This window comes from Lethenteron reissneri, chromosome 48, assembly GCF_015708825.2.
Source record: "Lethenteron reissneri isolate LAM-NWPU_2019-01 chromosome 48, ASM1570882v1, whole genome shotgun sequence".
Taxonomy (NCBI): domain Eukaryota; kingdom Metazoa; phylum Chordata; class Hyperoartia; order Petromyzontiformes; family Petromyzontidae; genus Lethenteron; species Lethenteron reissneri.
The window spans coordinates 4288548-4315783 of NC_083826.1; the positions used below are offsets into that span (position 1 = coordinate 4288548).

General features: G+C 52.7%; 1 protein-coding gene across 1 annotated transcript in view; it reads right to left on the bottom strand.

Moving 5' to 3' along the window:
- Positions 1–27236, bottom strand: part of LOC133354705 (LIM/homeobox protein Lhx9-like) — a 68660-nt gene continuing 41424 nt past the window's right edge. The window contains exons 2-6 of the mRNA XM_061571758.1: positions 6805–6983; positions 4755–4999; positions 4494–4607; positions 3247–3449; positions 1–1564 (exon numbers count right to left, since the gene is read on the bottom strand). Of these exons, the coding sequence (XP_061427742.1) occupies positions 1274–1564; positions 3247–3449; positions 4494–4607; positions 4755–4999; positions 6805–6983 (1032 nt within the window). The 3' untranslated portion in view covers positions 1–1273. The remainder of the gene's footprint in view (positions 1565–3246; positions 3450–4493; positions 4608–4754; positions 5000–6804; positions 6984–27236) is intronic.

The following is a 27236-nucleotide window of genomic DNA, read 5'->3' on the forward strand; positions in this document are numbered from 1 at the left end:
TCGTGATTGAAGTGTTTAATTCACGCTCCCTCGAAGCAGAACTGAGTCCCCATCCTCCCCACCTCCCACCGCACGCTTTTGTTTGGGGATAAACGTAAGTCCTGGCTGATCTGAACAGAGGCTCACGCGTGTGTGCGTGTGTGTGTGGTGAACTTCTTTCGCACCGCACGCTCGCCAACCGCGCTAACCCCGAGGCGCCGGGGAAAAGACGACGAAACGAAACACAAATAAGCGGTCCTCACAGCAGCCTTGGGGGTCACGTTGATCGGGGACCAGGGGAGACGAGATTCGTCGGAACTTTCCAGCTCCAGGAATTCCCGCTTGACATTCCGGGTTTTGTCCGTCTTCTCCCCACGGGGAGATCCGTGTGGTCCGCTCCGATCGGAAAGATGCACTCCCCCGGAGGTAGGGTGACAAGCCGGCGATTGGATTTTGTTGGGCGGCCACGTGATTGGATCCCGAGTCGCCCACCAAACGAAACCGAGCCAACGTTGCCCGGCATATTGGTCGATTTCACGTTTTGCTGGGTGTTGAGTAATCCGATTGCATCTGTAGACCTCGTAATCTGCAGAATGCGAGTCGAGTCATCTGAAGATAATTGGGGAATTGAAGGAATCCGATCCGGGGACAGATTAATTATATCTTTATCGGGGCTTGAGTAAAATCCAAACGAGGGGTTTGGGTAATCCCAACTCGTGTCGAGCGAATCTCAGTAATCCGCAATAAAAAGGCGGAGTAATTCGGACTGAGTGCGAGTGTTATTATCCAGTAATCTGGAGCAGAGGTCGGGTTAATTGAAACCCGATTCTGAGGAGTCCGATTACAAGCGAGCATCTCATCCCCAGTTGGGGATAATCCAAAGTAGATTACTATAGATTAAGTAAAAAACTGAGGCCGGTTAATCGGAACACGAGTAAAGTAATCCAGATTACCTGCAAGATCAAGTAATCCAAACCCCGAGTGAAGTACTCCCCATCACCTTCCAGATAAAACAATCTGAACCCAAGTAAAGTAATCCAGATTACCTACCATATGAAGTAATCCGAACCTGAGTAAAGTAATCCAGATCGCCTGCCGCATAAAGTTATTCTGATAAAGTAATCCGGTCCCGAGTTAAGTAATCCGGATTACCTTCGAAATAAAGTAATCTGGCCCCGCGTAAAGTAAACCCGGATAAAGTAATCCTGATTACTTTCCGGCTAAAGTAATCCGCAGAGAGTGACATCACAACGGACACATGAAACCCCCCCCCCCACAAAACCCAGCAGACCAATCAGAAGCGGCGTGCGAGCAGGTGGGGCGGGGGCGGGCTCGCCGATTGGACGACGCCCGGGACGGAGGTGACGGTGGGCCGCGCGGGATTGGTCAGGTCGGTGAGGGTGGTGACCGAGAGCGCGGGGCTCAGCGGTGGGCTGGAGAGGTCCCCGCCCCCCGGGGAGGGGTGGGGGGGGCCGCCGCCCCCCTCCCCCCCGCACCCTTTGTCCATGCCCGCGCCACCGCCCCCCCCCTCTTCGGGCCGCAGGAGGTTCCTTCGGAACTTGGCGCGAGCGTTCTGGAACCACACCTGGGGGAGGGTCGGGGGAGGTGGGGGGAGCGTGGGGGGAGGGTGGGGGGAGGTGGGGGGAGGTGGGAGGAGCGTGGGGGGAGGTGGGGGGAGGGTGGGGAGAGGTGGGGGGAGGGTGGGGGGAGGTGGGGGGAGGTGGGAGGAGCGTGGGAGGAGGTGGGGGGAGGGTGGGGGGAGGTGGGGGGAGGGTGGGGGGAGGGTGGGGGGAGGTGGGAGGAGCGTGGGGGGAGGGTGGGAGGAGCGTGGGGGGAGGTGGGAGGAGCGTGGGGGGAGGTGGGAGGAGCGTGGAGGGAGGGTGAGGGGAGGTGGGGGGGGGAGGGTGGGGGGAGGTGGGGGGAGGGTGGGGGGAGGTGGGGGGAGGGTGGGGGGAGGGTGGGGGGAGGTGGGGGGAGGGTGGGGGGAGGTGGGAGGAGCGTGGGGGGAGGTGGGGGGAGGGTGGGAGGAGCGTGGGGGGAGGGTGGGGGGAGGGTGGGAGGAGCGTGGGGGAGGGTGAGGGGGGGTGAGGGGAGGTGGGGGGAGGGTGGGGGGAGGGTGGGAAGAGCGTGGGGGGAGGTGGGAGGAGCGTGAGAGGAGGTGGGGGGAGGGTCGGGGGAGGTGGGAGGAGCGTGGGGGGAGGTGGGGGGAGAGTCGGGGTAGGTGGAAGGAGCGTGGGGGGAGGTGGGGGGAGGGTCGGGGTAGGTGGGAGGAGCGTGGGGGGAGGGTGGGAGGAGCGTGGGAGGAGCGTGGGGGGAAGTGGGAGGAGCGTGGGGGGAGGGTGGGGGGAGGAGTGTGGGGGGAGGGTGGGAGGAGCGTGGGGGGAGGTGGGGGGAGCGTGGGGGGAGGGTGGGGGGAGGTGGAAGGAGGGTGGGGGGAGGAGCGTGGGGGGGCAGGAGGTGGAAGGGCGGGGGGAGGGGTAAAGGATTTGTGCCAGGTGGATGGGAGGGGTGGGGCAAGGAGGGATGGGGTAGGCGGAGTGGGGAGAGATGGGAGGAGGTGGAGACAAGGGGAGGGGTTGATGAGTTCAGTGGGGGGGGCAGGGGGGCAGAGATAAGAGAGGGGGGGGGGCAGGGGAAGAGGGGGGGGCAGGGGAAGAGAGGGGGGATGTAAGGGGAGGGAGAGAGGCGAGTTCAGCGACAACAGTCACGTGATCACATCTCTCCGCGCTGCCCATCGTGACCCACGGTGGGTCGCGTGACCTGTTGGTGGTACGGCATGACGCGTGGTGGTGGTGGTGGTAGGGCCGTGCGTGGTGGTGGTGGTTGTAGGGCCTTGCGTGGTGGTGGTGGGTACGGCATGACGCGTGGTGGTGTGGCTCATGGTGTGGTTCATGATTCTCGGTGGGGTGGCGTGATGGTTTGGCGCGCGGTGTAAGCCGGTGAGTGGTCAGTGGTGCCGCTGATTGTGCAGTGATATGTTCTGTGGGATATGGTGGTGCATGGTGGTGGTGGTGCATGGTGGTGGTGTGGTGCTGGTGTGACGCTTGACGCATGTGGTGTGGTGGTGGCGATGCAGTGTGGTGGTGGCGATGTGGTGTGGTGGTTCTGGCAATTCGGTGTGCGGTGTGTGGTGGCGATGCGGTGGCGATGCGGTGGTGATGCGGTGCCGGCGGCGGCGTGGTGGTGGTGGTGACGGTGCGGTATGGTGCTGGCGGTGGTGGTGGTGGTGCGGCGTGGTGGTGGTGGTGGTGGCGGTGGTGGTGTAACCTGTAACACTCGCTTGGTGAGACCCGTCTTCTGCGCGAGCTGCTTCAGGTCCTTGGCGTCCGGGTTGTGGTTGAGCGCGAAGAACGACTTCATGGTACGCAGCTGGTGGTGCTTGAAGGAGGTTCGCATCCTCTTGGACTTCTGTGACTGTTGGTAGCCCAAGTCCCCGTCCTGGCAGCCGTCAGGGTCGGCGCAGCCCAAGCCTGCATTGACCACCACCCAAAAACGGAAGAAGAAGAAAACCCCACAAAGTTTCCCCGGTATACAACGCGGTGCCGAACTTTCGTGCGTTTCACCCTTTCTGGCAATGACACGAGAGGCGTTAAAGATGTTCACAAACACCAAACAGAAACCTATTTTTGACTTAAAGCTTTCGACAGAGCCAGCAGGTGCCATGGGTTGACTGCTGTGCCAGGCTCGGTGCAGGAGGAGGAGGTCACGGGACAGACCCAGGTGCCATGGGTTGACTGCTGTGCCAGGCTAGGTGCAGGAATTCACGGGACAGACCCAGGTGCCATGGGTTGACTGCTGTGCCAGGCTAGGTGCAGAAGGAGGAGGTCACGGGACAGACCCAGGGGCCATGGGTTGACTGCTGTGCCAGGCTAGGTGCAGGAGGTGGAAGTCACGGGACAGACCCAGCAGGTGCCGTGGCTTGACTGCTGTGCCAGGCTAGGTGCATGAGGTCACGGGACAGACCCAGCAGGTGCCATAGGTTGACTGCTGTGCCAGGCTAGGTGCAGGAGGTCACGGGACAGACCCAGGTGCCATGGGTTGACTGCTGTGCCAGGCTAGGTGCAGAAGGAGGAGGTCACGGGACAGACCCAGGGGCCATGGGTTGACTGCTGTGCCAGGCTAGGTGCAGGAGGTGGAAGTCACGGGACAGACCCAGGTGACATGGGTTGACTGCTGTGCCAGGCTAGGTGCAGGAGGAGGAGGTCACGGGACAGACCCAGGTGACATGGGTTGACTGCTGTGCCAGGCTAGGTGCAGGAGGTGGAAGTCACAGGACAGACCCAGGTGCCATGGCTTGACTGCTGTGCCAGGCTAGGTGCAGAAGGTCACGGGACAGACCCAGGTGCCATGGCTTGACTGCTGTGCCAGGCTAGGTGCAGGAGGTCACGGGACAGACCCAGGTGGCGTTGTATGACTGAGATGAGCGGCAGATGCACCCCCACCACCACCCTCCCCTCCTGTGCCCCCCAGCCTCCCAGCCCCCCCCCCCCATACCTAGCCCCCCCCCCCCATACCTAGCCCGTACTCCAGAATCTCCGCCCCGTGCGCCGCCGACGGCTTCCGCTTGCGCGGGCGGTGTCTCTGCGCCGACCCCCGGCCCCTGCCGTGCACGGGGGGCGGACCCCCGCCTCCCCCGCCGCCGTGACCCAGAGAACCTCCCGGCCCCACCTCGTGCCAACCCCCTCCGCCCAGGACCCCTCCCCCGGGCCCCCCCTGCATGAGCAGGGAGGACGCCGCACCGGCGACGGAGCCCCCCACGACGGAGCCGCCTCCGCCGGCGGACGCTGCGCCCCCCCCGCCGGCGTCGTCTCGGCTCTCGTCGCGAAGGAGCGACTCGAAGTGGGGGCGGCAGTAGACGCGGCTGCCCCGCATGCCGAAGTGGTCGCCCGGCGTCAGGGGCCGTTCGCACGCCGCGCAGCGGAAGCAGCGCAGGTGGAAGACGGAGTCGCGCGCGCGCATCACCAACTCCGAGGCCGGGATCCCCGAGCCGCAGCCTGAGCAGCGCTGCGATGAGAAGCGCCTGGGGGTGTGGAGGGGTGGAGGGGGGAGGTGATTACCTCGCCTGGTGTACAGGAGGTCGTGGGTTCGATCCCGACACTGACGCCTGCTGCTGTATGTTTGGAGTGTGCGTGTCTCTCTCTCATCATCATCACGGTGGTTAGGAGATGTTGACTACCTCGCCTGGTATACAGGATGTCGGGGGTTCGATCCCGACACTGACGCCTGCTGCTGTATATTTGGAGTTTGCGTGTCTCTCTCTCTCAACATCATCACGGTGGCTAGGAGATGTTCACTACCTCGCCTGGTATACAGGAGGTCGTGGGTTCAATCCCGACCCTGACAACGCCTGCTGTATATTTGGAGTTTGCGTGTGTCTCTCTCTCATCATCATCACGGTGGCTAGGAGATGTTAACTACCTCGCCTGGTGGACAGGAGGTTGGGGGTTCGATCCCGACACTGACAACGCCTGCTGCTGTATATTTGGAGTTTGTGTCTCTCTCATCATGATCACGGTGGCTATGAGATGTTGACTACCTCGCCTGGTGTACAGGAGGTCGTGGGTTCGATCCCGACACTGACGCCTGCTGCTGTATGTTTGGAGTGTGCGTGTCTCTCTCTCATCATCATCACGGTGGTTAGGAGATGTTGACTACCTCGCCTGGTATACAGGATGTCCGGGGTTCGATCCCGACACTGACGCCTGCTGCTGTATATTTGGAGTTTGCGTGTCTCTCTCTCTCAACATCATCACGGTGGCTAGGAGATGTTCACTACCTCGCCTGGTATACAGGAGGTCGTGGGTTCAATCCCGACCCTGACAACGCCTGCTGTATATTTGGAGTTTGCGTGTGTCTCTCTCTCATCATCATCACGGTGGCTAGGAGATGTTAACTACCTCGCCTGGTGGACAGGAGGTTGGGGGTTCGATCCCGACACTGACAACGCCTGCTGCTGTATATTTGGAGTTTGTGTCTCTCTCATCATGATCACGGTGGCTATGAGATGTTGACTACCTCGCCTGGTATACAGGAGGTCGTGGGTTCGATCCCGACCCTGACGCCTGCTGCTGTATATTTGGAGTGTGCGTGTTTTCCGCGTGGTCGCGTGGCTTTGTCTCCGGGTCCTCCGGGTTTTCCCCTCCACATTCAGTCGGAATCGCGCGTGTCCACACGCGATCATCCGCGGCCAGATCGCTTTTGAAAAAGAGCCGCATAGCTCAGCGGCCCCTTACCTCGTCAAATACAAATAGTTTCTAGTTTTAGTTAGTTTAGTCGTGGGGGGGTTGGGGGGGAGAGCCGAGAAGGGGGGCACAGTGGGAGAGTATGTGTGGTCATCGTCAGGATGCAGGGTCTCGATTTAAAGCTTTCGTGACTGCAGGGATTCATCTTCTTGGTTCTTTCAGCAAAGTCACGTAGAAGGAAAATAATAAAATAATAAAAATAAAACATAATAAAATAATAAAAATAAAACATAATAAAATAATTCTCACGACGTTTCGGCCACAACGCAAGCAGCCGTCCTCAGGTGAAGAACGTTGTGGCCGAAACGTCGTGAGAATTATTTTATCATGTTTGATTTTTATTATTTTATTATTTCCCTTCTACGTGACTTTACCGAAAGAACCAAGAAGATGCAGGGTCTGCAAGGTCACCGGACGTCATAGCCGAGGGGGGCCCTGACACTGCAGCTAATGAGCTCACTGGTCTGGTCTGGTGTGTGTGTGGGGGGGGGGGCTATAGCCGATTGGTGGGTGGTCGAAGTGGTGGGTGGGGTGGGTGGGGTGGGTGGGTGGTGGTGTGGTGGGTGGGGTGGGTGAGCGGTACCGGTAGTAGTCCTGGCGGCAGTAGATGCCTCCGTCGCGCGCGTAGCAGCTGAGCTCCGTGTCGAGGGCGATTTCGCAGTCGCGGCACTTGAGGCATCGCAGGTGCCAGGTGCGACCCACGGCGAGCAGGTAGAAGCGCTCGGCGATGAGGCGGCCGCAGCCCGCGCACGCCGCACTCGCCTGGGGGGGGGGGGGTGGTGGTGGGGGGGGGCACGGGGGAGTGTTAGGTGGGGGTGGTAAGAGAGGGAGTGGTGGTGGTGGGGGGGGCACGGGGGGGGGGGTAGAGTTAGGTGGGGGTGGTAAGAGAGGGGGGTAGAGAGGGAGTTAGGTGGGGGGGGGGCACGGGGTAGAGTTAGGTGGAGGTGGTAAGAGAGGGAGTGGTGGTGGGGGGGCAGGGGGGGAGAGTTAGGTGGGGGTGGTAAGAGAGGGAGGGAGTGGTAGGTGGTGGGGGGGGGGGGGCACGGGGGAGAGTTAGGTGGGGGTGGTAAGAGAGGGAGGGAGTGGTGGTGGTGGTGGGGGGCACGGGGGGAGAGTTAGGTGGGGGGGGGCATTATGGAGAGTTCGGTGGGGGTGGTAAGAGAAGTAGGGAGTGGCAGGTGGGTGGTGGGGGGGGTGCAAGGGGGTAGAGAGGGAGTTAGGTGGGGGGGGGGGTATCGGGGTGGCGAGGGAGGGACGTGTGGGAGAGGGAGGGAGTGGGGGGGGGGGTAATGAGTGAGAGACGGGGAGGGGGGCAAGTGAGGTGAGTATGGAGTGAGAAATGCGGCGAGAGGGGGGTACGGAGGGGGTCGAGCAGGGGGCGAGAGAGAGAGGGGGGGGGGGCTCGTGGGGTGATGGGTGTTGAGTGAGAATGTTGGGAGCGAGGTGAGAGGGAGGAGGGGTGATTAAGGGGGGTCGATTGGAGTTGGTGGCAGAGGGGGTGCAAGTGGGACCAGTGAAGTGGAGCGACAGGTTCGACACAGCTTGGTTACTACGTCAGCAGTCGTCATCATCCGCCACGATCTATCCACTGCTGGATGAAGGCTCTCCTTGAGCCGACGCGATAGCCTCACGGCCACGCGAAAGCGACGATCCACGATCAATCGCTCCGTCTCCACGGCGGTTAAAATAAACTTTTATTTTACCAGGTATTGTCCACTGAGCTATATAGGTATTTTACTGGTAGGAACCTCCTGGTTACACCAGCCCACAGGGGATTATTGTGTCCGTCGTGCAGGGAGGGGCTGGGTGGGGAGGGTGGGGCTGGGTGGGGAGGGTGGGTAGGGGCTGGGTGGGGAGGGGCTGGGTGGGGAGGGGCTGGTCACCCCGTGGTGCTCTTATAAAACTCAACGTTTAACCTACTTACACCGGCTTGTGCCCGCCCTCACAGTCGGGTATATTTGCGGAATACACCACGCCGCCGTTGACCCTGGCCATTGACCGAGCAACCCAACGTTCCTACCAGCTCCCTCCGCAGGAATGTGTTTTCAGAAGCGACCTGGCTATCACAAAACATAGCTTAACGGAGTGGCTTATCGCGTGGACATTTATAGCAGCCAAATAGTCTAAACGCGTGACATTGATTCTAAATGTGGAGGGGAAACCCGTAGGACCCCGAGAAAAATCCAAGCGACCACGGAGAGAGAGACACGCAAACTCCAAATAAACAGCAGGCGTCAGGGTCGGGATCGAAGCCACGACCTCCTGTATACCAGGCGAGGTAGTTAATATCTCCTAGCCACCGTGATGATGAGAGAGAGAGAGACACGCAAACTCCAAATAAACAGCAGGCGTCAGGGTCGGGATCTAACCCACGACCTTCTGTACACCAGGCGAGGTAGTTAACATCTCCTAGCCACCGTGATGATGATGAGAGAGACACACACGCAAACTACAAATATACAGCAGGCGTCAGGGTCGAGATTGAACCCACGACCTCCTGTACACCAGGCGAGGTAGCTAACACAACTGGTAGTCCACCAACTTTGGTCCAAGCGAGCCTGACTTTGCTGATGAGACACTAAAAGTCGAAACCAATCGTTGCCTATAAACAACTGGTAGTCCACCAGTTTTGGTCCAAGCGAGCCTGACTTTGCTGATGAGACACTAAAAGTTCGAAACCAATCTTTGCCTATAAGCAACTGCCAGCTTCGCCAGCTTTGGTTCAGGCAAGTCAGGAAAGTTTGACTTCTGATGAGACACTGAAAGTCTAAACCGGTCTGCAGTTTTGCTTGTGTTGATTCAATGCTGCTGAGGTTACTCGCTGATGGGATGTGTACAATGCTTGTAGGTTGTTTCGCCTGAGGGACGGTTCTGTTATTTTATTAGTTGAAGCTTGAGGGTGACTACGACTACCAAAGATAAAGATCCCCCGTATAGCCTGGACAGGCTGTTGGGGCAAGTGCTGTTAGCGAGCACCTATGAAGGCCGGCACGGCACAAGGCAGGGGTGGGTGGCCAACACCACGCCCGGCCGCCTTTGTCTCCCCAGTGGCGATGTTTACACACTGCACCAGGTACACATTTGAGGCTGAGTCGATATAGGGGAGGTACAGGACCGGTTCAGATAATAGTCACTGGTATTGGCTGTGAGCAGAACGTAGGGCAGTGCACTAACTGCTACACCACCACTACCACCACCAACTACCACCACTTCACCACCACTACCACCACCAACTACCACCACTTCACCACCACTACCATCATTACTATTTGGGGTCGTCCATAAATGACGTCACGCGATTTTGGACGATTTTTGACCCCCCCCACCCCCCCTCGTCACACGGCGTCACAAAAAGTCAGACCCCCCTCAAATGACGTCACAAAGCTCTGCCCCCCCCAAATATAAAACATGCTTCAAATCGCTTTAAACTATTGTGATTGTAGTGCGTATTTAATGTGCCGCTGCACTCTGATATTGTAGGATAAACATTTATCAAAAAGTCTATTTCATTAAGTGGAACGTGTTGTCTATATTTATTTAAAGTTGCGCATTTTGATGTGACGTCAAACCCCCCCCCCCTCGTCACACATCGTCACAAATGTCTGACTCCCCCTCCCTCCCTAGGTTCGTGACGTCATTTATGAATGGCACCTTACCATCATTACCACCATCAATGTTACCATCACTCAGGGGCGGTTTCTTCATTAGGGCGATTGGGCGACGCACCACCAATGTCATTGAACCACAGAGTCACGCTAGCCGTCACTGTCAGCCTCTGGATATAGTCCAATCAGCGTCATGTCACGTTCTGTGGAGTACCGCCTCTTTTGGGGCGATTTCACTCCGGCTGAGAATCGCCCCGAGTGGCCCCATAGACTTACATTCAAAGATGTTTTTTTTTCGAACGGGGGCGCTCCAATGCATTATCTATGGCTTCCGGGAGGGCAAGCCCTAACGTGCTTACGTCATCATACGTGCTAACGTCATCATACGTGCTTACGTCATCATACGTAAGCACGTTTCATCCAACAATATAATTTATCGCTACCTAGTGGAATCTTTAATAAAATAAACTTGAGTGGTTTGTTTTAATAGTGAGTATATAAACAAACAAGATGTATTGTAAGAGTCACTTTATTTTTCATTAATATTAAAGAAGTGAAGTTGCCTTTACATGCTTAAGCTGTTAATTTATTCATTGCATGGGTGGACCTTATCCTTATCAATCATCCAGACATTTGCCCCCCCTGAGATATTTTGCAGGAGCCGCCACTGCCATCACTACCAGCACCTCTACCACCGTTGCCATAATTGCTTTCACCATCACCACCATCAATGTTTTCACCACAGGTACCCCCCACCATCATTATTACTGTCACCCTCATCATCATCATTAACGTCACCACCACCACCTTCATCAAAATCACCCCCAACCATCACCACCTTCATCACTATCACCGCCATCATCACTATCACCATTATCACTCCCACAAAGATCATCCGTTCTAGCTTTAACGGACTGTAGCGGTAAGTAATACTGGTAGGAACCACTTGGTTCCACCAGTCCACAGGGGATTATTATGTCCGTCCGTCGTGCATCCAAAAATGGGAGGGGTGGGGCTGGGTGGAGAGGGGAGGGTGGGGAGGGGCTGGGTGGGGAGGGTGGGGAGGGGCTGGGTGGGGAGGGTGGGGCTGGGTGGGGAGTGGCTGGGTGTGGAGGGGCTGGGTGGGGAGGGGCTGGGTGGGGAGGGGCTGGGTGGGGAGGGGCTGGGTGGTGAGGGTCGGGCTGGGTGGGGGGTGGGCTGGGTGGGGAGGGGCTGGTCATCCCGTGGTGCCCTTATAAAACTCAACGTTTAACCTACTCACGCCGGCTTGTGCCCGCCCTCACAGTCGGGCATATTTGCGGAATACACCACGCCGCCATTGACCCTGGCCATTGACCGAGCAACCCAACGTTCCTACCAGCTCCCTCCGCAGGAATGTATTGTTTGCGAGTAGCAATTATGAAGATCGGAACGACACACTCACCACACTACCGCTCCCTATCACTTACCACCACCATCATTATCACCACGAAGAAAAAAAACATCTATCCACAAACACGTGACCTCCATGAGATGACATTAGCCCGCTTCAATGGGTCTTTACTCTTTGGTTCTTTCGGTAAAGTCACGTAGAATGGAAATAATACAAAAATAAAATAAAACATAATAAAATAGTTCTCACGACGTTTCGGCCACAACGCAAGCAGCCGTCCTCAGGTGAAAACCAGGTCTGTCGGGGAGACAGCGTCTGAATGAAACACCACCACGCTTGGAGCGTATATTTAAGCTGGGTTGGAAGGGGGGGGGGGAAGGGCGCCTTGACGAAATAATTTGCATATCAAGAGGAATTTAGCATATTTACGATGTTTCGGAAGCAACACAGGCGTCCGTTATCAGGTGGGAAAGCCACAGCAAAAAAACAAACTTGCTGTAGTGGGCAAAAGAAGAGATTTTATAAGGTAAGAGGGGGGGGAGGAGCCAGGGAGGAGAGATGGAGAGGGTGTGGGGGGGGGAGTGGCGATCTGCCGGCTGAGTAATTGTCGCTGCGAGCGCGACACAATGCCGGAGCTGGGCAATGAACGGGCCTTGCCAAGTTTTCGCACCAGGGGGCGATGTTGCTGCGTTTGGTAAGGTACATTTTTAAAAAATTTTGGTTGACGCATGTTGTAGGTGGTGCGGGAGAAGGACCACGAACTTAACACAAAAAGCGGTTCTAAAGAAATGGGTCTTCAGTCTAGACCAGGGGTCGGCAACCTACGGCTCCGGAGCCGCATGCGGCTCTTTACGGGCTGCTTCTTGACGATATGTACAGTATGTACTCAGATGCATTGCGGCTCTTGAAATACTGAATTTTGTACCAAATTGGAAAGAAATGGCTCTTCTTGTTATTTTGGTTGCCGACCCCTGGTCTAGACGATTTAAAAGTGCGTAAACTCCGGTGGGGGTCCTAATATCGGATGGAGGAACGTTCCAGACGGGCGCAGAAGCGCGTCCGGAAATGCGCGATGCGGTGGCCACCGTCTTTGTTCGATGGTTAGCCAAAAGCCGGAGTTCGCGTGATGGTTTATGCTATTCGACGATTAAAAAAAAACGAAACCTAATCTTTTTTTTTGTTTACCAGGTAAGACCCACTGAGTTATATATACAGTATCTCGTTTTCAAAAGCGACCTGGCCACAAATGGTATCTCAAGGAAGTGTGGCTTATCACGTGCATATTGCAAAGCAGGCAAATATTCTAACACGCACATTTGTAAATGTGGAAGGGAAAACCCGGAGGACCCAGAGAAAAATCCACGCGACCACGGGGAGACAGAGAGAGAGAGACACGCAAACTCCAAATGTACAGCAGCAGGCGTCAGGGTCGGGATCGAACCCACGACTTTTGTATACCTGGCGAGGTAGTTAACATCTCATAGCCACCGTGGCACCCCAGACCCAGTTACAATGCCATGCAGAACAGGGGGAGATCATATAGACTCCACACACAACATCAACAAAAGCCGCGAATCGCCACTAAGTGGTGGTGACGTCACCACAGCGGCCGATCTTGTGCCAGGCTAGGTGCACTTGGAGGCCGTCACGTGAAGTTGTCGGATCGTTGCTGGCAGGAGGTCACGGAACAGACCCAGGTGCCTTGGGGTGACTGTCTGAAATGACTGGCAGATGCACCAACTGTGCTCCCCACTGTGCCAACTCGCTCCGTTTTAACTGCCCGGCGCTCCGCTCGTTGTTGTGAGCGTCGCTCCTCCGCCCTCCGCTATTGTTGGAGAGGCGACTGCCTCCAAATGCCCAGTAGCGTCCTTCACGAGCCTCCTCTTCTACAGAGGCCGATCTTGACACTACTGGTACCGGTCATCGGCAAGTCCACTCAGCTCCACATTCTCCTGAACCGCATCAGCTCCATCTCCTCCCCACCCGTCCCTCTCACTCACTCATACTCTGCAGAACACGGGGAGAGCACGCAAACTCCGCAGGGTCTATGTGCAATCAAACCAACTGGCTATATTAATATTCTTAGGTTTTTCTCACGACGTGTCGGAGGCAACACAAGCTTGTGTTTTCTCCGAAACGTCGTGATTTATTTTTTATTTTTTATTTTACTTTTATTAATTTCAATTTTTACCTACGTGACTTTACCGAAAAAATCTAAGAATATGAATCCTTGCAGTCACGAAAGCTTCAAATCTAGAATGGCTATATTAACACCGTCTTTGATCTAACACCGCGATCAAACGGTTGTTTTTCTCTCTACACAACCTGATTCATTTGCCTATGGCCAAATCACCATGCGTGAATGCATCAGACAGTCGTAGTAGCAGTAGTCATCTCCACTTGTTACACTGCGCTGCCGCCGTGATCGCTCTCGCAGAGAGACAGAGAGAGGGCGACTCAGAGAGAGACAGGACGACTCAGAGAGAGAGGACGACTCAGAGAGAGAGGACGACTCAGAGAGAGGACGACTTGTAGAGAGAGGACGACTCGTAGAGAGAGGACGACTCAGAGATAGAGGGACAGGACGACTCAGAGAGGGGACGACTCAGAGAGAGGGGACGACTCGTAAAGAGAGAACGACTCAGAGATAGGACGACTCAGAGAGGGAGAGATGACGACTGAGAGAGAGGAAGAGAGGACGACTCAGAGAGAGAGTGGACGACTCAGAGAGATAGATAGGACGACTCAGAGAGAGAGAGGACGACTCAAAGAGAGAGAGTGGACGACTCAGAGAGATAGATAGGACGACTCAGAGAGAGAGAGGACGACTCAAAGAGAGAGAGAGGACGACTCAGAAAGAGAGAGAGGACGACTCAGAGTCGCCAGGAGAAGGAACCACAGACGAGGATCGGGAAGGCAGCAGCAGCAGCAACAGCAGCAGCAGGAGTAGTAGCAGCAGGAGTAGCAGTAGCAGCAACAGCAGCAGCAACAGCAGCAGGAGTAGCAACAGCAGGAGTAACAACAGCAGGAGTAGTAGCAGCAGGAGTAGCAGAAGCAGCAACAACAGCAGCAACAGCAACAGCAGCAGGAGTAGCAACATCAGGAGTAGCAGCAGCAGCAGCAACAGCAGCCACGCGGTCAGGAGACGGGCATTTCCCACAGTTTCCCGAGCTCTGCGGTCCTCATTTCCATGATGTTTCTCAGCAAATGAATCACGAGCGTGTCTACGTGTGGTTGGAGAACGGATAACCCGGAGAAAACCCACGCGTGCGAGGGAGCAACACTTTATCCCGTCATACAGAAAGGACATGTAGAGGGCAATCATTTTTAAATCCTTTATATTAAGTTCACTTGCTTGCTTGCGCGCTTACGACCTTGCAAATCTTTCGGGCCGTTTTTTAACCCACTTCCCGTGATCCAATCGAGCTGACATTTTGCACACAGACTCGTTGTGCGTGACAATTTATTTTCGTGAAAAGATTTTTCCATAACTTTACACTTTTTAGGAATTTTTTAAATATTTAATTACCAATTGCTTAATGGTAGCAGGCAATCATCTGACCCATAGGTGGCAGCCATCTCAAGCCAGAGGACGAGAGGACTCTAGCCGCCACGCATATAAAAGATTTATAGTGAAAAACGTTGTTTTTACGGGTTAATTTTTTGTGTTTTTTTGCTGTACCGCCTTCTCGTGCCAACCACGGCGCCTGCTCCTCCTCGACCCCCCCCCCCCCACGGGTCGGGAGGGAGCTTCACGCGATCCGTGTATGATCCAACAACCCTGGATTATAGGCAGCCGCGTGCAGCAAGCATAACCACCAACACCACCATCATCATCCTGCTACAGGCTGCTGCTGCTGCTACTGAGTTGCTGTGCAAAATCCATTGTTGTACTGCACCTCTCGATGCGTCCTCGTCGGCCCATACGCTCGCCGCCTTTCCCCCAACAACGCACTCGCGATGACCAGCGTGGTGAAGTATGTCAAATAACACCACGTCCACCCCGCGAGACGTACGACGTAGGGAGGCCCTCACTCGGTAGTGGATTGACAAGCTCTGGCTGCCCCTTCTGGCTGACGGGATGTGTCAAGAGAAAATACGTGATGATGATGGTGATGATGGTGGTGGTGATGATGGTGATGATGGTGGTGGTGGTGGTGATGATGGTGATGATGGTGGTGGTGATGATGATGGTGATGGTTTTGGTGGTGGTGGTGATGATGGTGGTGATGATGGTGATGATGATGGTGATGATGATGATGGTGGTGGTGGTGATGGTGGTGGTGATGATGGTGATGATGATGATGGTGATGATGGTGGTGATGATGGTGATGGTGGTGGTGATGATGGTGGTGGTGATGATGGTGATGATGATGGTGATGATGATGGTGGTGATGATGGTGGTGGTGCTTTCTGTTTGACGGATACATTATTTGGTGAGGCAGCTTCTGTCGCAGCTGGCAACGGCGCACAGGCGGCGGAGTTTACTAAACAACCACGAACATAGCTTAGGTTTTTTCGGTGATACAGCAAATCTAGCTGTGACGGTCCCACCTGATGACGGAGACTTGTGTTGCCTCCGAAACGTCGTGATTTTTTTATTGTATTTTATTTCTATGATTACTTTTTAGTATTTTTTTATTTTATTGTTTTACCTACGTGACTTTACCGAAAACAACCCAAGAGTATGAATCCTTGCAGTCACGAAAGCTTCAAATCTAGAATCAACCACGAACACTCAACTCGCATGCCTCCGCAACGCATTCCTCGAACTGGAAGAAGGCCCATTGCCCGAAACGTTGCCACTGATATTGTTCCGTTGAAAGGCTCCACGCCGCGCGCGCGCGGTCGTTGTTTACGGACGAGTCTCACACATCTTTGTGCTGTTGTTTCTTTTTGTATTCATATTCTTAGGTTTTTTCGGTAAAGTCACGTAGGTAAAAATTTTAAATTAAAATTAATAAAAATAAAATAAAAATCACGACGTTTCGGAGGCAACACAAGCTTCCGTCTTCAGGTGGAAGTTTCTTTTTGTGTTTGTCGGTTGTCTTTTGTGCGCAAATAACACAAATACTCCACAGCGGCGATGCGTTCTGGAGGACCCTTCGCCTGCTCCCCTAGGGCTCGGTTTGTTCCCATTCACTCCCGCACGAGAGCGGTGGCAGAATACGGGGAGCTCTGCATGCAGATATACGAGCTACCGTCGGAGGCCGTAGGACTGCGAGGGTTGGGTGCAGATGCAGCACTTGTCGTAGTAAAATTTTTTTTTTTTATATGTACATAGAAAACAGGGGGAACATAGACTTAGAGTAGGGAGAGAGAGAGAGAGAGGGGGGGTAGAGAGGGGGGGGGGGGTAGAGAGACAGGGAAGGGGTACGAAAAAGGAGCAGAGCTAGAAATCTTTCTAGACTTGAAGCTTTCGTGACTGCAAGGATTCATATTCTTGGGTTTTTTCGGTAAAGTCACGTAGGTAAAAAAGTAAAATTAAAATAAAAATCACGACGTTTCGGAGGCAAAACAAGCTTCCGTCTTCAGGTGGAACCGTCACAGCACGCTTGCTGTATCAAGTAAATGATAAATTCCAAGAGATCCGACCCCGTATATATACTGGTTGAGGGGGGAGGAGCCAGGACAGGCCCCTGGATATAATTTTTTTTTATTATTATGGTAAGGTTGGTGCGGCTGAAACTACGGCTACGTGACTTTACCGAAAAAACCCAAGAATATAGAAATCTTTCGTGAAATATTTCATTTAAACAGGGGGGCGGGGGGGGGGGCACGTAAAGCAAAGCATTGAAAAAAAAACCGAAATGATGAACGAAGCAAAGTGCCGACTACACCGAGCATCTTCTTGTTTCATCTGATCGTAACAAAACGAGAGCGAGAGAGACAGAGCGAGAGAGAGAGCGAGAGAGTTAGTGTCGTTTCGCTGTTTCGCCCCTCATCCGTTGAACGAGCGCAACACTACAGCGCTGTTCGACGGCGAGTTCCATCGTTGTGTTGACGAATGTTCTGATACGGTTGATCCTGAACACCGCCCGCGTCTTCGAGAAAGCGGAGGGAGGGTGGTGGAGGGGTGAAGAGGCGCTGGGGGAATGTCAAAGCCAGGAGGAGGTGCACATGATCTTGCTTGAGTCTCGAAGGAAGGAGGGCTTTTGTCATCATAATCTCAGCGCTCCACATCAAATCGCTCGTCTCGACTCGAGTGCGCACTGATAAGGTGCCTTACGCGAGGCACTTTACAACGACGATAAAGTGGCGCGTAAGACGATAGCGCTTCAAGTAAAGGAGTTGGGTTAGTGAAGCGTCGTGGCAGCCTCGTCATGGTGACAGGAGGACAGGTGGGAGTGGTTAGGAGGGTTAGGGGCAGTGAGAGGGGGAGGGGCAGTGAGTCGGCAAGAAAAATAACGAGAAGGGGCCACTTTTTGGTTCGAATTCGGTAAAAACAAAATCCCCTCTCCCCCCCGCCCTCAAGGTGATTACGAGACGCCGGGTCCTGAATAAATATCACGGCCACGGCGCAGTCCTGGAAGAGCCACAGGCTGCACACCCCTAGGGCAGTGGTAGGGGTAGTGGTAGTGATAGGGGTAGTGGTAGGGGTAGTGATAGTGATAGGGGTAGTGATAGGGGTAGTGGTAGGGGTAGTGGTAGGGGTAGTGATAGTGATAGGGGTAGTGATAGGGGTAGTGGTAGGGGTAGTGGTAGGGGTAGTGATAGTGATAGGGGTAGTGATAGGGGGTAGTGATAGGGGTAGTGATAGGGGTGGTGATAGTGATAGGGGTAGTGATAGGGGTAGTGGTAGGGGTAGTGGTAGGGGTAGTGATAGGGGTAGTGATAGTGATAGGGGGTAGTGATAGGGGTAGGGGTAGTGGTAGTGATAGGGGTAGTGATAGTGATAGGGGTAGTGATAGGGGTAGTGATAGGGGTAGTGGTAGGGGTAGTGGTATAATTAGTGGTAGGGGTAGTGATAGGGGTAGTGATAGGGGTAGTGATAGGGGTAGTGATAGGGGGTAGTGATAGGGGTAGTGATAGGGGTAGTGATAGGGGTAGTGGTAGGGGTAGTGATAGGGGTAGTGATAGGGGTAGTGGTAGGGGTAGTGGTAGTGGTAGGGGTAGTGATAGTGATAGGGGGTAGTGATAGGGGTAGTGATAGGGGTAGTGGTAGGGGTAGTGGTAGGGGTAGTGATAGTGATAGGGGGTAGTGATAGGGGTAGGGGTAGTGGTAGTGATAGGGGTAGTGATAGTGATAGGGGTAGTGATAGGGGTAGTGATAGGGGTAGTGATAGGGGTAGTGGTATAATTAGTGGTAGGGGTAGTGATAGGGGTAGTGATAGGGGTAGTGATAGGGGTAGTGATAGGGGGTAGTGATAGGGGTAGTGATAGGGGTAGTGATAAGGGTAGTGGTAGGGGTAGTGATAGGGGTAGTGATAGGGGTAGTGAAAGGGGTAGTGATAGTGATAGGGGTAGTGATAGGGGGTAGTAATAGTGATAGGGGTAGTAATAGTGATAGGGGTAATAATAGTGATAGGGGTAGATAGGGGGTAGTGATAGGGGTAGTGATAGTGATAGGGGTAGTGATAGGGATAGTAATAGTGATAGGGGGTAGTGATAGGAGTAGTGATAGGGGTTGTGATAGGGGTAGTAATAGTGATAGGGGGTAGTGATAGGGGGTAGTGATAGGGGTAGTAATAGTGATAGGGGTAGTGATAGGGGTAGTAAGAGTGATAGGGGGTAGTGATAGGGGGTAGTGATAGGGGTAGTGATAGGGGTAGTGATAATGATAGGGGTAGTAATAGGGGTAGTGATAGGGGGTAGTGATAGTGGTAGGGGTAGTGATAGGGGTAGTGATAGGGGGTAGTGATAGGGGTAGTAATAGTGATAGGGGGTAGTGATAGGGGTAGTAATAGTGATAGGGGGTAGTGATAGGGGGTAGTGATAGGGGTAGTGATAGGGGTAGTGATAGGGGTAGTGATAGGGGTAGTAATAGTGATAGGGGGTAGTGATAGGGGTAGTGGTAGGGGTAGTGGTAGGGGTAGTGATAGTGATAGGGGGTAGTGATAGGGGTAGTGATAGGGGTAGTGGTAGGGGTAGTGGTAGTGGTAGGGGTAGTGATAGTGATAGGGGGTAGTGATAGGGGTAGGGGTAGTGGTAGTGATAGGGGTAGTGATAGTGATAGGGGTAGTGATAGGGGTAGTGATAGGGGTAGTGATAGGGGTAGTGGTATAATTAGTGGTAGGGGTAGTGATAGGGGTAGTGATAGGGGTAGTGATAGGGGTAGTGATAGGGGTAGTGATAGGGGGTAGTGATAGGGGTAGTGATAGGGGTAGTGATAGGGGTAGTGGTAGGGGTAGCGATAGGGGTAGTGATAGGGGTAGTGAAAGGGGTAGTGATAGTGATAGGGGTAGTGATAGGGGGTAGTAATAGTGATAGGGGTAGTAATAGTGATAGGGGTAGTAATAGTGATAGGGGTAGATATGGGGTAGTGATAGGGGTAGTGATAGTGATAGGGGTAGTGATAGGGGTAGTAATAGTGATAGGGGGTAGTGATAGGAGTAGTGATAGGGGTTGTGATAGGGGTAGTGATAGGGGTAGTAATAGTGATAGGGGGTAGTGATAGGGGGTAGTGATAGGGGTAGTAATAGTGATAGGGGTAGTGATAGGGGTAGTAATAGTGATAGGGGGTAGTGATAGGGGGTAGTGATAGGGGTAGTGGTAGGGGTAGTGATAGTGATAGGGGTAGTAATAGGGGTAGTGATAGGGGGTAGTGATTGTGGTAGGAGTAGTGATAGGGGTAGTGATAGGGGGTAGTGATAGGGGTAGTAATAGTGATAGGGGGTAGTGATAGGGGTAGTAATAGTGATAGGGGGTAGTGATAGGGGGTAGTGATAGGGGTAGTGATAGGGGTAGTGATAGGGGTAGTAATAGTGATAGGGGGTAGTGATAGGGGGTAGTGATAGGGGTAGTAATAGTGATAGGGGTAGTGATAGGGGGTAGTAATAGTGATAGGGGTAGTAATAGTGATAGGGGTAGTAATAGTGATAGGGGTAGATAGGGGGTAGTGATAGGGGTAGTGATAGTGATAGGGGTAGTGATAGGGGTAGTAATAGTGATAGGGGGTAGTGATAGGAGTAGTGATAGGGGTTGTGATAGGGGTAGTGATAGGGGTAGTAATAGTGATAGGGGGTAGTGATAGGGGGTAGTGATAGGGGTAGTAATAGTGATAGGGGTAGTGATAGAGGTAGTAATAGTGATAGGGGGTAGTGATAGGGGGTAGTGATAGGGGTAGTGGTAGGGGTAGTGATAGTGATAGGGGTAGTAATAGGGGTAGTGATAGGGGGTAGTGATAGTGGTAGGGGTAGTGATAAGGGTAGTGATAGGGGGTAGTGATAGGGGTAGTAATAGTGATAGGGGGTAGTGATAGGGGTAGTAATAGTGATAGGGGGTAGTGATAGGGGGTAGTGATAGGGGTAGTGATAGGGGTAGTGATAGGGGTAGTGATAGTGATAGGGGGTAGTGATAGGGGGTAGTGATAGGGGTAGTGATAGTGATAGGGGTAGTAATAGGGGTAGTGATAGGGGGTAGTGATAGGGGTAGGCCTGTTCGCAGCTGGGGGGCAGGGGGCAGCAGTTGCAGTGTCAGGATGATGCTAGCCTAGGGGACAAGAGATGGGGGGTTGTTCTAAGGGAGGAAGGGAAGCTGCAGCTTGTTGTTGTTTGTTGTTGTTGTGATGGTGAAGATGATTGCTCTGCGTGTTTCAGGGGGGGTTGGTTCCAGTGAATGGGAGCAGGGGCGGAGAGAGCGATACTGCGGACAGTAGGGGCGAGGGAGGCACGGTGGAGACTTGGGATGGGATGGTCTCAGCCACTTGGTTGAGCTATTATATGCATTGAAAAATGTTGATACTCCGACTGATGCTCCTACCGTTGTGGAGTGACTCATGCAGCCAGCTATGGCTGCAGAGTTTGGTGGTACATGTTGTTTACGTCGTTTATTGCGGAAAGTCGGTCACAGTTCCTATGACCACTGTTTCATTGCTTTTATGGCTTTGTTTTGGTGATTTTCGAAAGGTTTTTTGGTTTGGCCATGTTTGTTTGTTGTAGTACAGAGTTAGACTGATGGCCTTAATCTGAGTTGTCTTGTGGTTGTTGTTGTTTGACTTGCATCCCACTGGGATTTTTGCACACCGTGTTGGTGTACGGTGCTTTTTCTGCAATATTTTCTGTCTTTTTTTGGATTTTCTGTTTGCACTCAGTCACATATTCACTTTAAGATGTTTTTTGTTCATGTTTTTGTTTGTTGCGGTTGCACCCGATTCAAGAGCCGAATGGCTCACAGGGCTATACCTAATAAATGAACTTGAACTTGAAATATGCGGCGAAGTCGCTTCTGAAAAAGAAGCTAATAACTCAGCGGGCCTTAACCTGGTAAAATACAATTTTAAAAAACAAATTTGGGGGTTGTTTGTATTTTTTAAAAAGTGATTTGTGAACATTTGCTCTACTTTGCACTCATATCGGACTGACCCGCTCCCTCCTGGACATCTGTGATAAAACATATTGTGTCATAGCTCATCTGATTCCTCCTCTAAACACAGATTCTGATTCTGAGTCAGAGACGAGAGAAACAAGGAGGAAGGAGGAGGAGGGGGAAGGAGGGGGAAGAGGAGGAGGAGGGGGGAGGAGGAAGGAGGGAGGGAGGAGGAGGGGGGAGGAGAAGGGGAGGGGGAGGGAGCAGGGAGGAGGAGGGGGGGAGAAGGGGGGTCAGGAGGAATCCGATGAGCTATGAAGCTCTTTTCATAGCTCAGGGGCACGTGCTCAGCGAGTTGCAGCGGTGGTGCACAAAGCACGGAGATCGTCCAACAAGAGACACTCAGCACGCTCCGTGCCAACACCGGTGCGAGTCAGCCCCAGTGCCCCTTTGTCTACGTGCTGCGAAGAAGGGCCAGGGCCACTGCCCGAAACGTCGCCTGTTATCAACCTCGTGTCTCTCGAAGTGCTACGCACGCGGCGGTGTTTGTGTCAGAACGTGCGGACTGGTCTCCCGTTGTACAAACGTTCGCCAACGACCCACCTTGCAAGCAACACGCATCCAACGTGTGTAATACTGGTAGGAACCTCCTGGTTACACCAGCCCACAGGGGATTATTGTGTCCGTCCGTCGTGCAGGGAGGGGCTGGGTGGGGAGGGAGGGGCTGGGTGGGGAGGGGAGGGTGGGGAGGGGCTGGGTAGGGAGGGTGGGGAGGGGTTGGGTGGGGAGGGGCTGGGTGGGGAGGGACTGGGTGGGGAGGGTGGGGAGGGGCTGGGTGAGGAGGGTGGGGCTGGGTGGGGAGGGGAGGAGGGGCTCGGTGGGGAGGGTGGGGAGGGGCTGAGTGGTGAGGGTGGGCTGGGTGGGGGGTGGGGCTGGGTAGGGAGGGGCTGGTCACCCTGTGGTGCCCTTATAAAACTCAACGTTTAACCTACTCACGCCGGCTTGTGCCCGCCCTCACAGTCGGGCATATTTGCGGTATACACCACGCCGCCGTTGACCCTGGCCATTGACCGAGCAACCCAACGTTCCTACCAGCTCCCTCCGCAGGAGGAATGTGTTTAATCATTCGTGTGCCATGACGAAGGTCCGTTTGCCCGAAACGTCGTCTGTTATACATTTCCTTTACAGGCCACACTCATGCAAGGCCTTGTTGGTTGCTGTTGTTGTTGTTATTATTTGGCGACTCTAACAATGCCCTTTCGGGTTGAGTCACTGGCGGAGCCAGTGGGGGGGGGGGGGGGTGGCACGTGCCCCCCCCCCCAATGATCCGATCGAAATCCCTAATTTCGATCGGATCATTGGGGTTGATTAGTAATAAATCGGCATTTTGCGTCCCCCACTGCCACTGTGTAGCATATGATTACGTGCCAGGGACTCTATGAGATGATAGGACAATAGTCTGAGTCCACAATTGGCAATACGTAACGGCAAAGCGGTTATAAGTGACTCAGATTTGTGCGCAGTTGCGTATACAGGACACGACTTCCCTGAAGGCATCAACAGCTTCAGCGAGCGCGATGCCGATCACACGACGCGGTTCGAATTCGACCCTCGATCGATGTCTGCGCCATCGCCGCACACGCGTCGCATAAAAAGCAAGGGACAGGTCCTTACTTACTCTTTGGATCTTTCGGTAAAGTCACGTATAAAGAGAAAATAATAAATTAAATACTTGCATACTTTTAAGAAATGTAGGAAGGCGAAAAATATGCTAGTATTTAATGTATTATTTTCTCTTTATACGTGACTTTACCGAAAGAACCAAAGAGTAATTCCTGCAGTCACGAAAGCTCCAAATTAAGTCCTTACTTACTATTTTTATTCTTAGGTTTTTTTTTCGGTAAAGTCACGTAGGTAGAAAATTTAAATTAATAAAAGTAAAATAAAAATAAAATAAAAATCACGACGTTTCGGAGGCAACACAAGCTTCCGTCTTCAGGTGGAACCGTCACAGCACGACAGCTGTATCAAGTGAGAGAAATTCCAAGAAAACAGTCCTTGTATATTTCTTGGAATTTCTCTCACTTGATACAGCTATCGGGCTGTGACGGTTCCACCTGAAGACGGAAGCTTGTGTTGCCTTCGAAACGTCGTGATTTTTATTTTATTTTTATTTTACTTATATTAATTTAAATTTTTTACCTACGTGACTTTACCGAAAAAAACCTAACAATATGAATCCTTGCAGTCACGAAAGCTTCAAATCTAGAATCCATACTTACTAACAACTCCTCTATCATTTCTAATTGCCAAGCCCCACCCCCCAACTCCCACCTCCCACCTGAAAATCTTGGCACCGCCATTGGCTCGAGTCGTGTCGATGTCTCCAGTTGCCTGTCATCGATCGCCCCCGAGGTCAAGGAGACGCCGAGAACGCCGAGACGAGAACGCCGAGAAATGCCACGGGGCTGGCGGACACAACGCAGTGCCTGGACAGGTCACCGCGCGTCAATGGGGACTACCTGGACGCAGGTAGTCCCCATTGAGGCGTGGTGACCTGTCTATGGGGACTACCTGGACGCAGGTAGTCCCCATTGAGGCGTGGTGATTTGTCAATGGGGACTACCTGGACGCAGGCAATAAGGGGCTGGTCCATTAATGACGTCACGCGGGTTTGGACGATTTTTGACCCCCCCCCACCACCCCCCCTCCTCGTTACACGACGTCACAAAAAGTCAGACCCCCCCCTCAAATGTGACGTCACGAAGCTCTGCCCATCCCCCCCACCAAAAAAAACATGCTTCAAATCGCTTTAAACTATAGTCATTGTAGTGCGTATTTAATGTGGCGCTGCACTCTGATGTTGTAGGAGAAAACATTTTCTTGGTTCTTTCGGTAAAGTCACGTAGAATGGAAATAATAAAATAATAAACTTTAAAAAATACGATTAAATTATGTCTAATATTTATTTATTTATTATTTTATTATTTCCATTCTACGTGACTTTACCGAAAGAACCCCTGCAGTCACGAAAGCTTTAAATCGAAAAAGAGAAAACATTTATTAAAAAGTCTATTTAATTAAGTAGAACGTGTTGTCTATATTTATTTAAAGTTGCGCATTTTGACGTGACGTCACATTTCTCAACCCCCCCCTTGTCACACATCGTCACAAATCTCTGACCCCCCCCCCCAGGTGCGTGACGTCATTTATGGACGGCCCCTAACGGGTATTTGAGCGCATGCAAACGACATGCGGTGCGTGCACAATGTAACCCAGTCGGCAATGGATACCCATTGTAATTTAGACGCATTCATTAATATTCGTGAAGAGCTCACACGTGACGTCATCACATCTATCCCCTTTATTTAAGGAACGCAACGAGAGGATTTCTCCACAAATGTGGCCTGATGAAGCCGCTTGTAATTACTGGCGAAACGTCGCGCTCCGATTGTAAATGTTGTGGCTTTGCTCTCGAACACACAAGCGTTGTTGCTGCACTAGCGACAAAGTTTGCGTGACAAACCTCACTGAGTGGCTGTGTCGGGTGGTGGCGGGTTTAACGACGCATTTTTTATATTCTTGGTTTTTTCGGTAAAGTCACGTAGAAGGGAAATAATAAAATACTAAAAATATTACACAATAAAAATTCTCACGACGTTTCGACTGCAACACAAGCAATCGTTATCAAGTTTGAACATTTGAAAAAAAAATCTCGCTGTGGATTTTACACCTGATGATGATTGCTTGTGTTGCAGTCGAAACGTCGTGAGAATTTTTATTGTTTTAAATTTATATTATTTTATAATTTCCCTTCTACGTGACTTTACCGAAAGAACCAATAATTTGAATCCCTGCAGTCACGAAAGCTTTAAATCAAGACGCATTTATATTTTCGCGATCTAACCCCAAACACCGATATTATTCCATTGGAACCTCATTTGCCAGAAGAAAAAATATGATAATTGTTTTTTAACCCTTTTATCTGGCAACAAAAGTGACACCTTTTTTTTACAAGGAGTCATGTTTGCATAGACCACAATACCTGCAGTCATAATGCAAACAAAAACACAACTCTGATAATGTATGCACTGTCCTTGGAGTTGATTGGTCCACACCCGAGACAGCTTTCCTTAGAGCCTAGTCTCACATGGTGTTGGACCAGATGACGCCAAAAGGCCAACACCATGTGAGACTAGGCTCTAAGGAAAGCTGTCTCGGGTGTGGACCAATCAACTTCAAGGACAGTGCATACATTATCAAAGTTGTGTTTTTTGTTTGCATTACGACTGCAGGTATTGTGGTCTATGCAAACATGACTCCTTGTAAAAAAAGGTGTCAGTTTTGTTGCCAGATAAAAGGGTTAAAAAAACAATTATCACCGATATTATTGTGGAGGATTTGTGTCCGTGGCGTACGAGAGCATGCGTGATCCGCGTAGCACGGCATCTGTGTGCGCGTGCGTTAGTCGAATGATGCGCGTGTTGCCATCGGCATCGCTCAGGAGCTGAACCGCTCACGGCACACAGGCGAATCCTCGTTTAACGCGGCAGATGCGTTCCTGAAACGTGCGGCGCTAAGCGAAAAAACGCGTGAAGCGAAAACAATCCCCCCCCCCCGCCCATGAATAATGTAACGACAACGTTGTGGCGAGATGCGATGTGCCACTACGCACACCACGTAGCAGAGGTCGCAACCGGGTACCCGATACCCGTACCCTACCCGATACCCGGCTACCTGTACCCGGCCGGGTACGGGTACCCGTTTGCGACCCTGGTGCGGCCGGGTACGGGTAGACCGTGAGTCACTGGTGAGTCACCGTTTGTCACTCATTTCCCAACGGTCTTGTCTCTTCTCACAATTAAAGTTCCTAGACTCAACCCACCCGCGCCTGCAACATGGCTTCATCCCAGAGGTCGCAATCAGGTACCCGATACCCGTACCCTACCCGTAACCGGCCGTTCCACGTTATAACCGACGTTTTCGGCGTTGTTCGAATAGTGGAAGAACCGCGTTGTCGCAAAAAAAAGCTTTGCGGGAACAGGATTTATGCCAAGACCTACCGCATTTAATATGTCTGGCACAATGGATCAAGTGACACGTGGCGACAGTTATAGTCACAGCGAATAGCGATAAGAGGTATACGGAATGTGGTGTGTGTGCCAGGCGCGCCGCCGAAATATGTTCCGGGTTCACCTTCTAGAACATCACTGAGCTCTCTAGCCCGTCCAGAACATCGATAGAATTCACACCACTCACTCAGCCCTCTCGCCCTTCTAGAACATCACTAGAATTCACATCACTCAGCTCTCTCGCCCTTCTAGAACATCACTAGAATTCACATCACTCGTTCAGCTCTCTAGCCCTTCCAGAACATCACTAGAATTCACATCACTCACTCAGCTCTCTATCCCTTCCAGAACATCACTAGAATTCACATCACTCGTTCAGCTCTCTAGCCCTTCCAGAACATCAATATAATTCACATCACCCACTCAGCTCTCTAGCCCTTCCAGAACATCGCTAGAATTCACATCACTCGTTCAGCTCTCTAGCCCTTCCAGAACATCA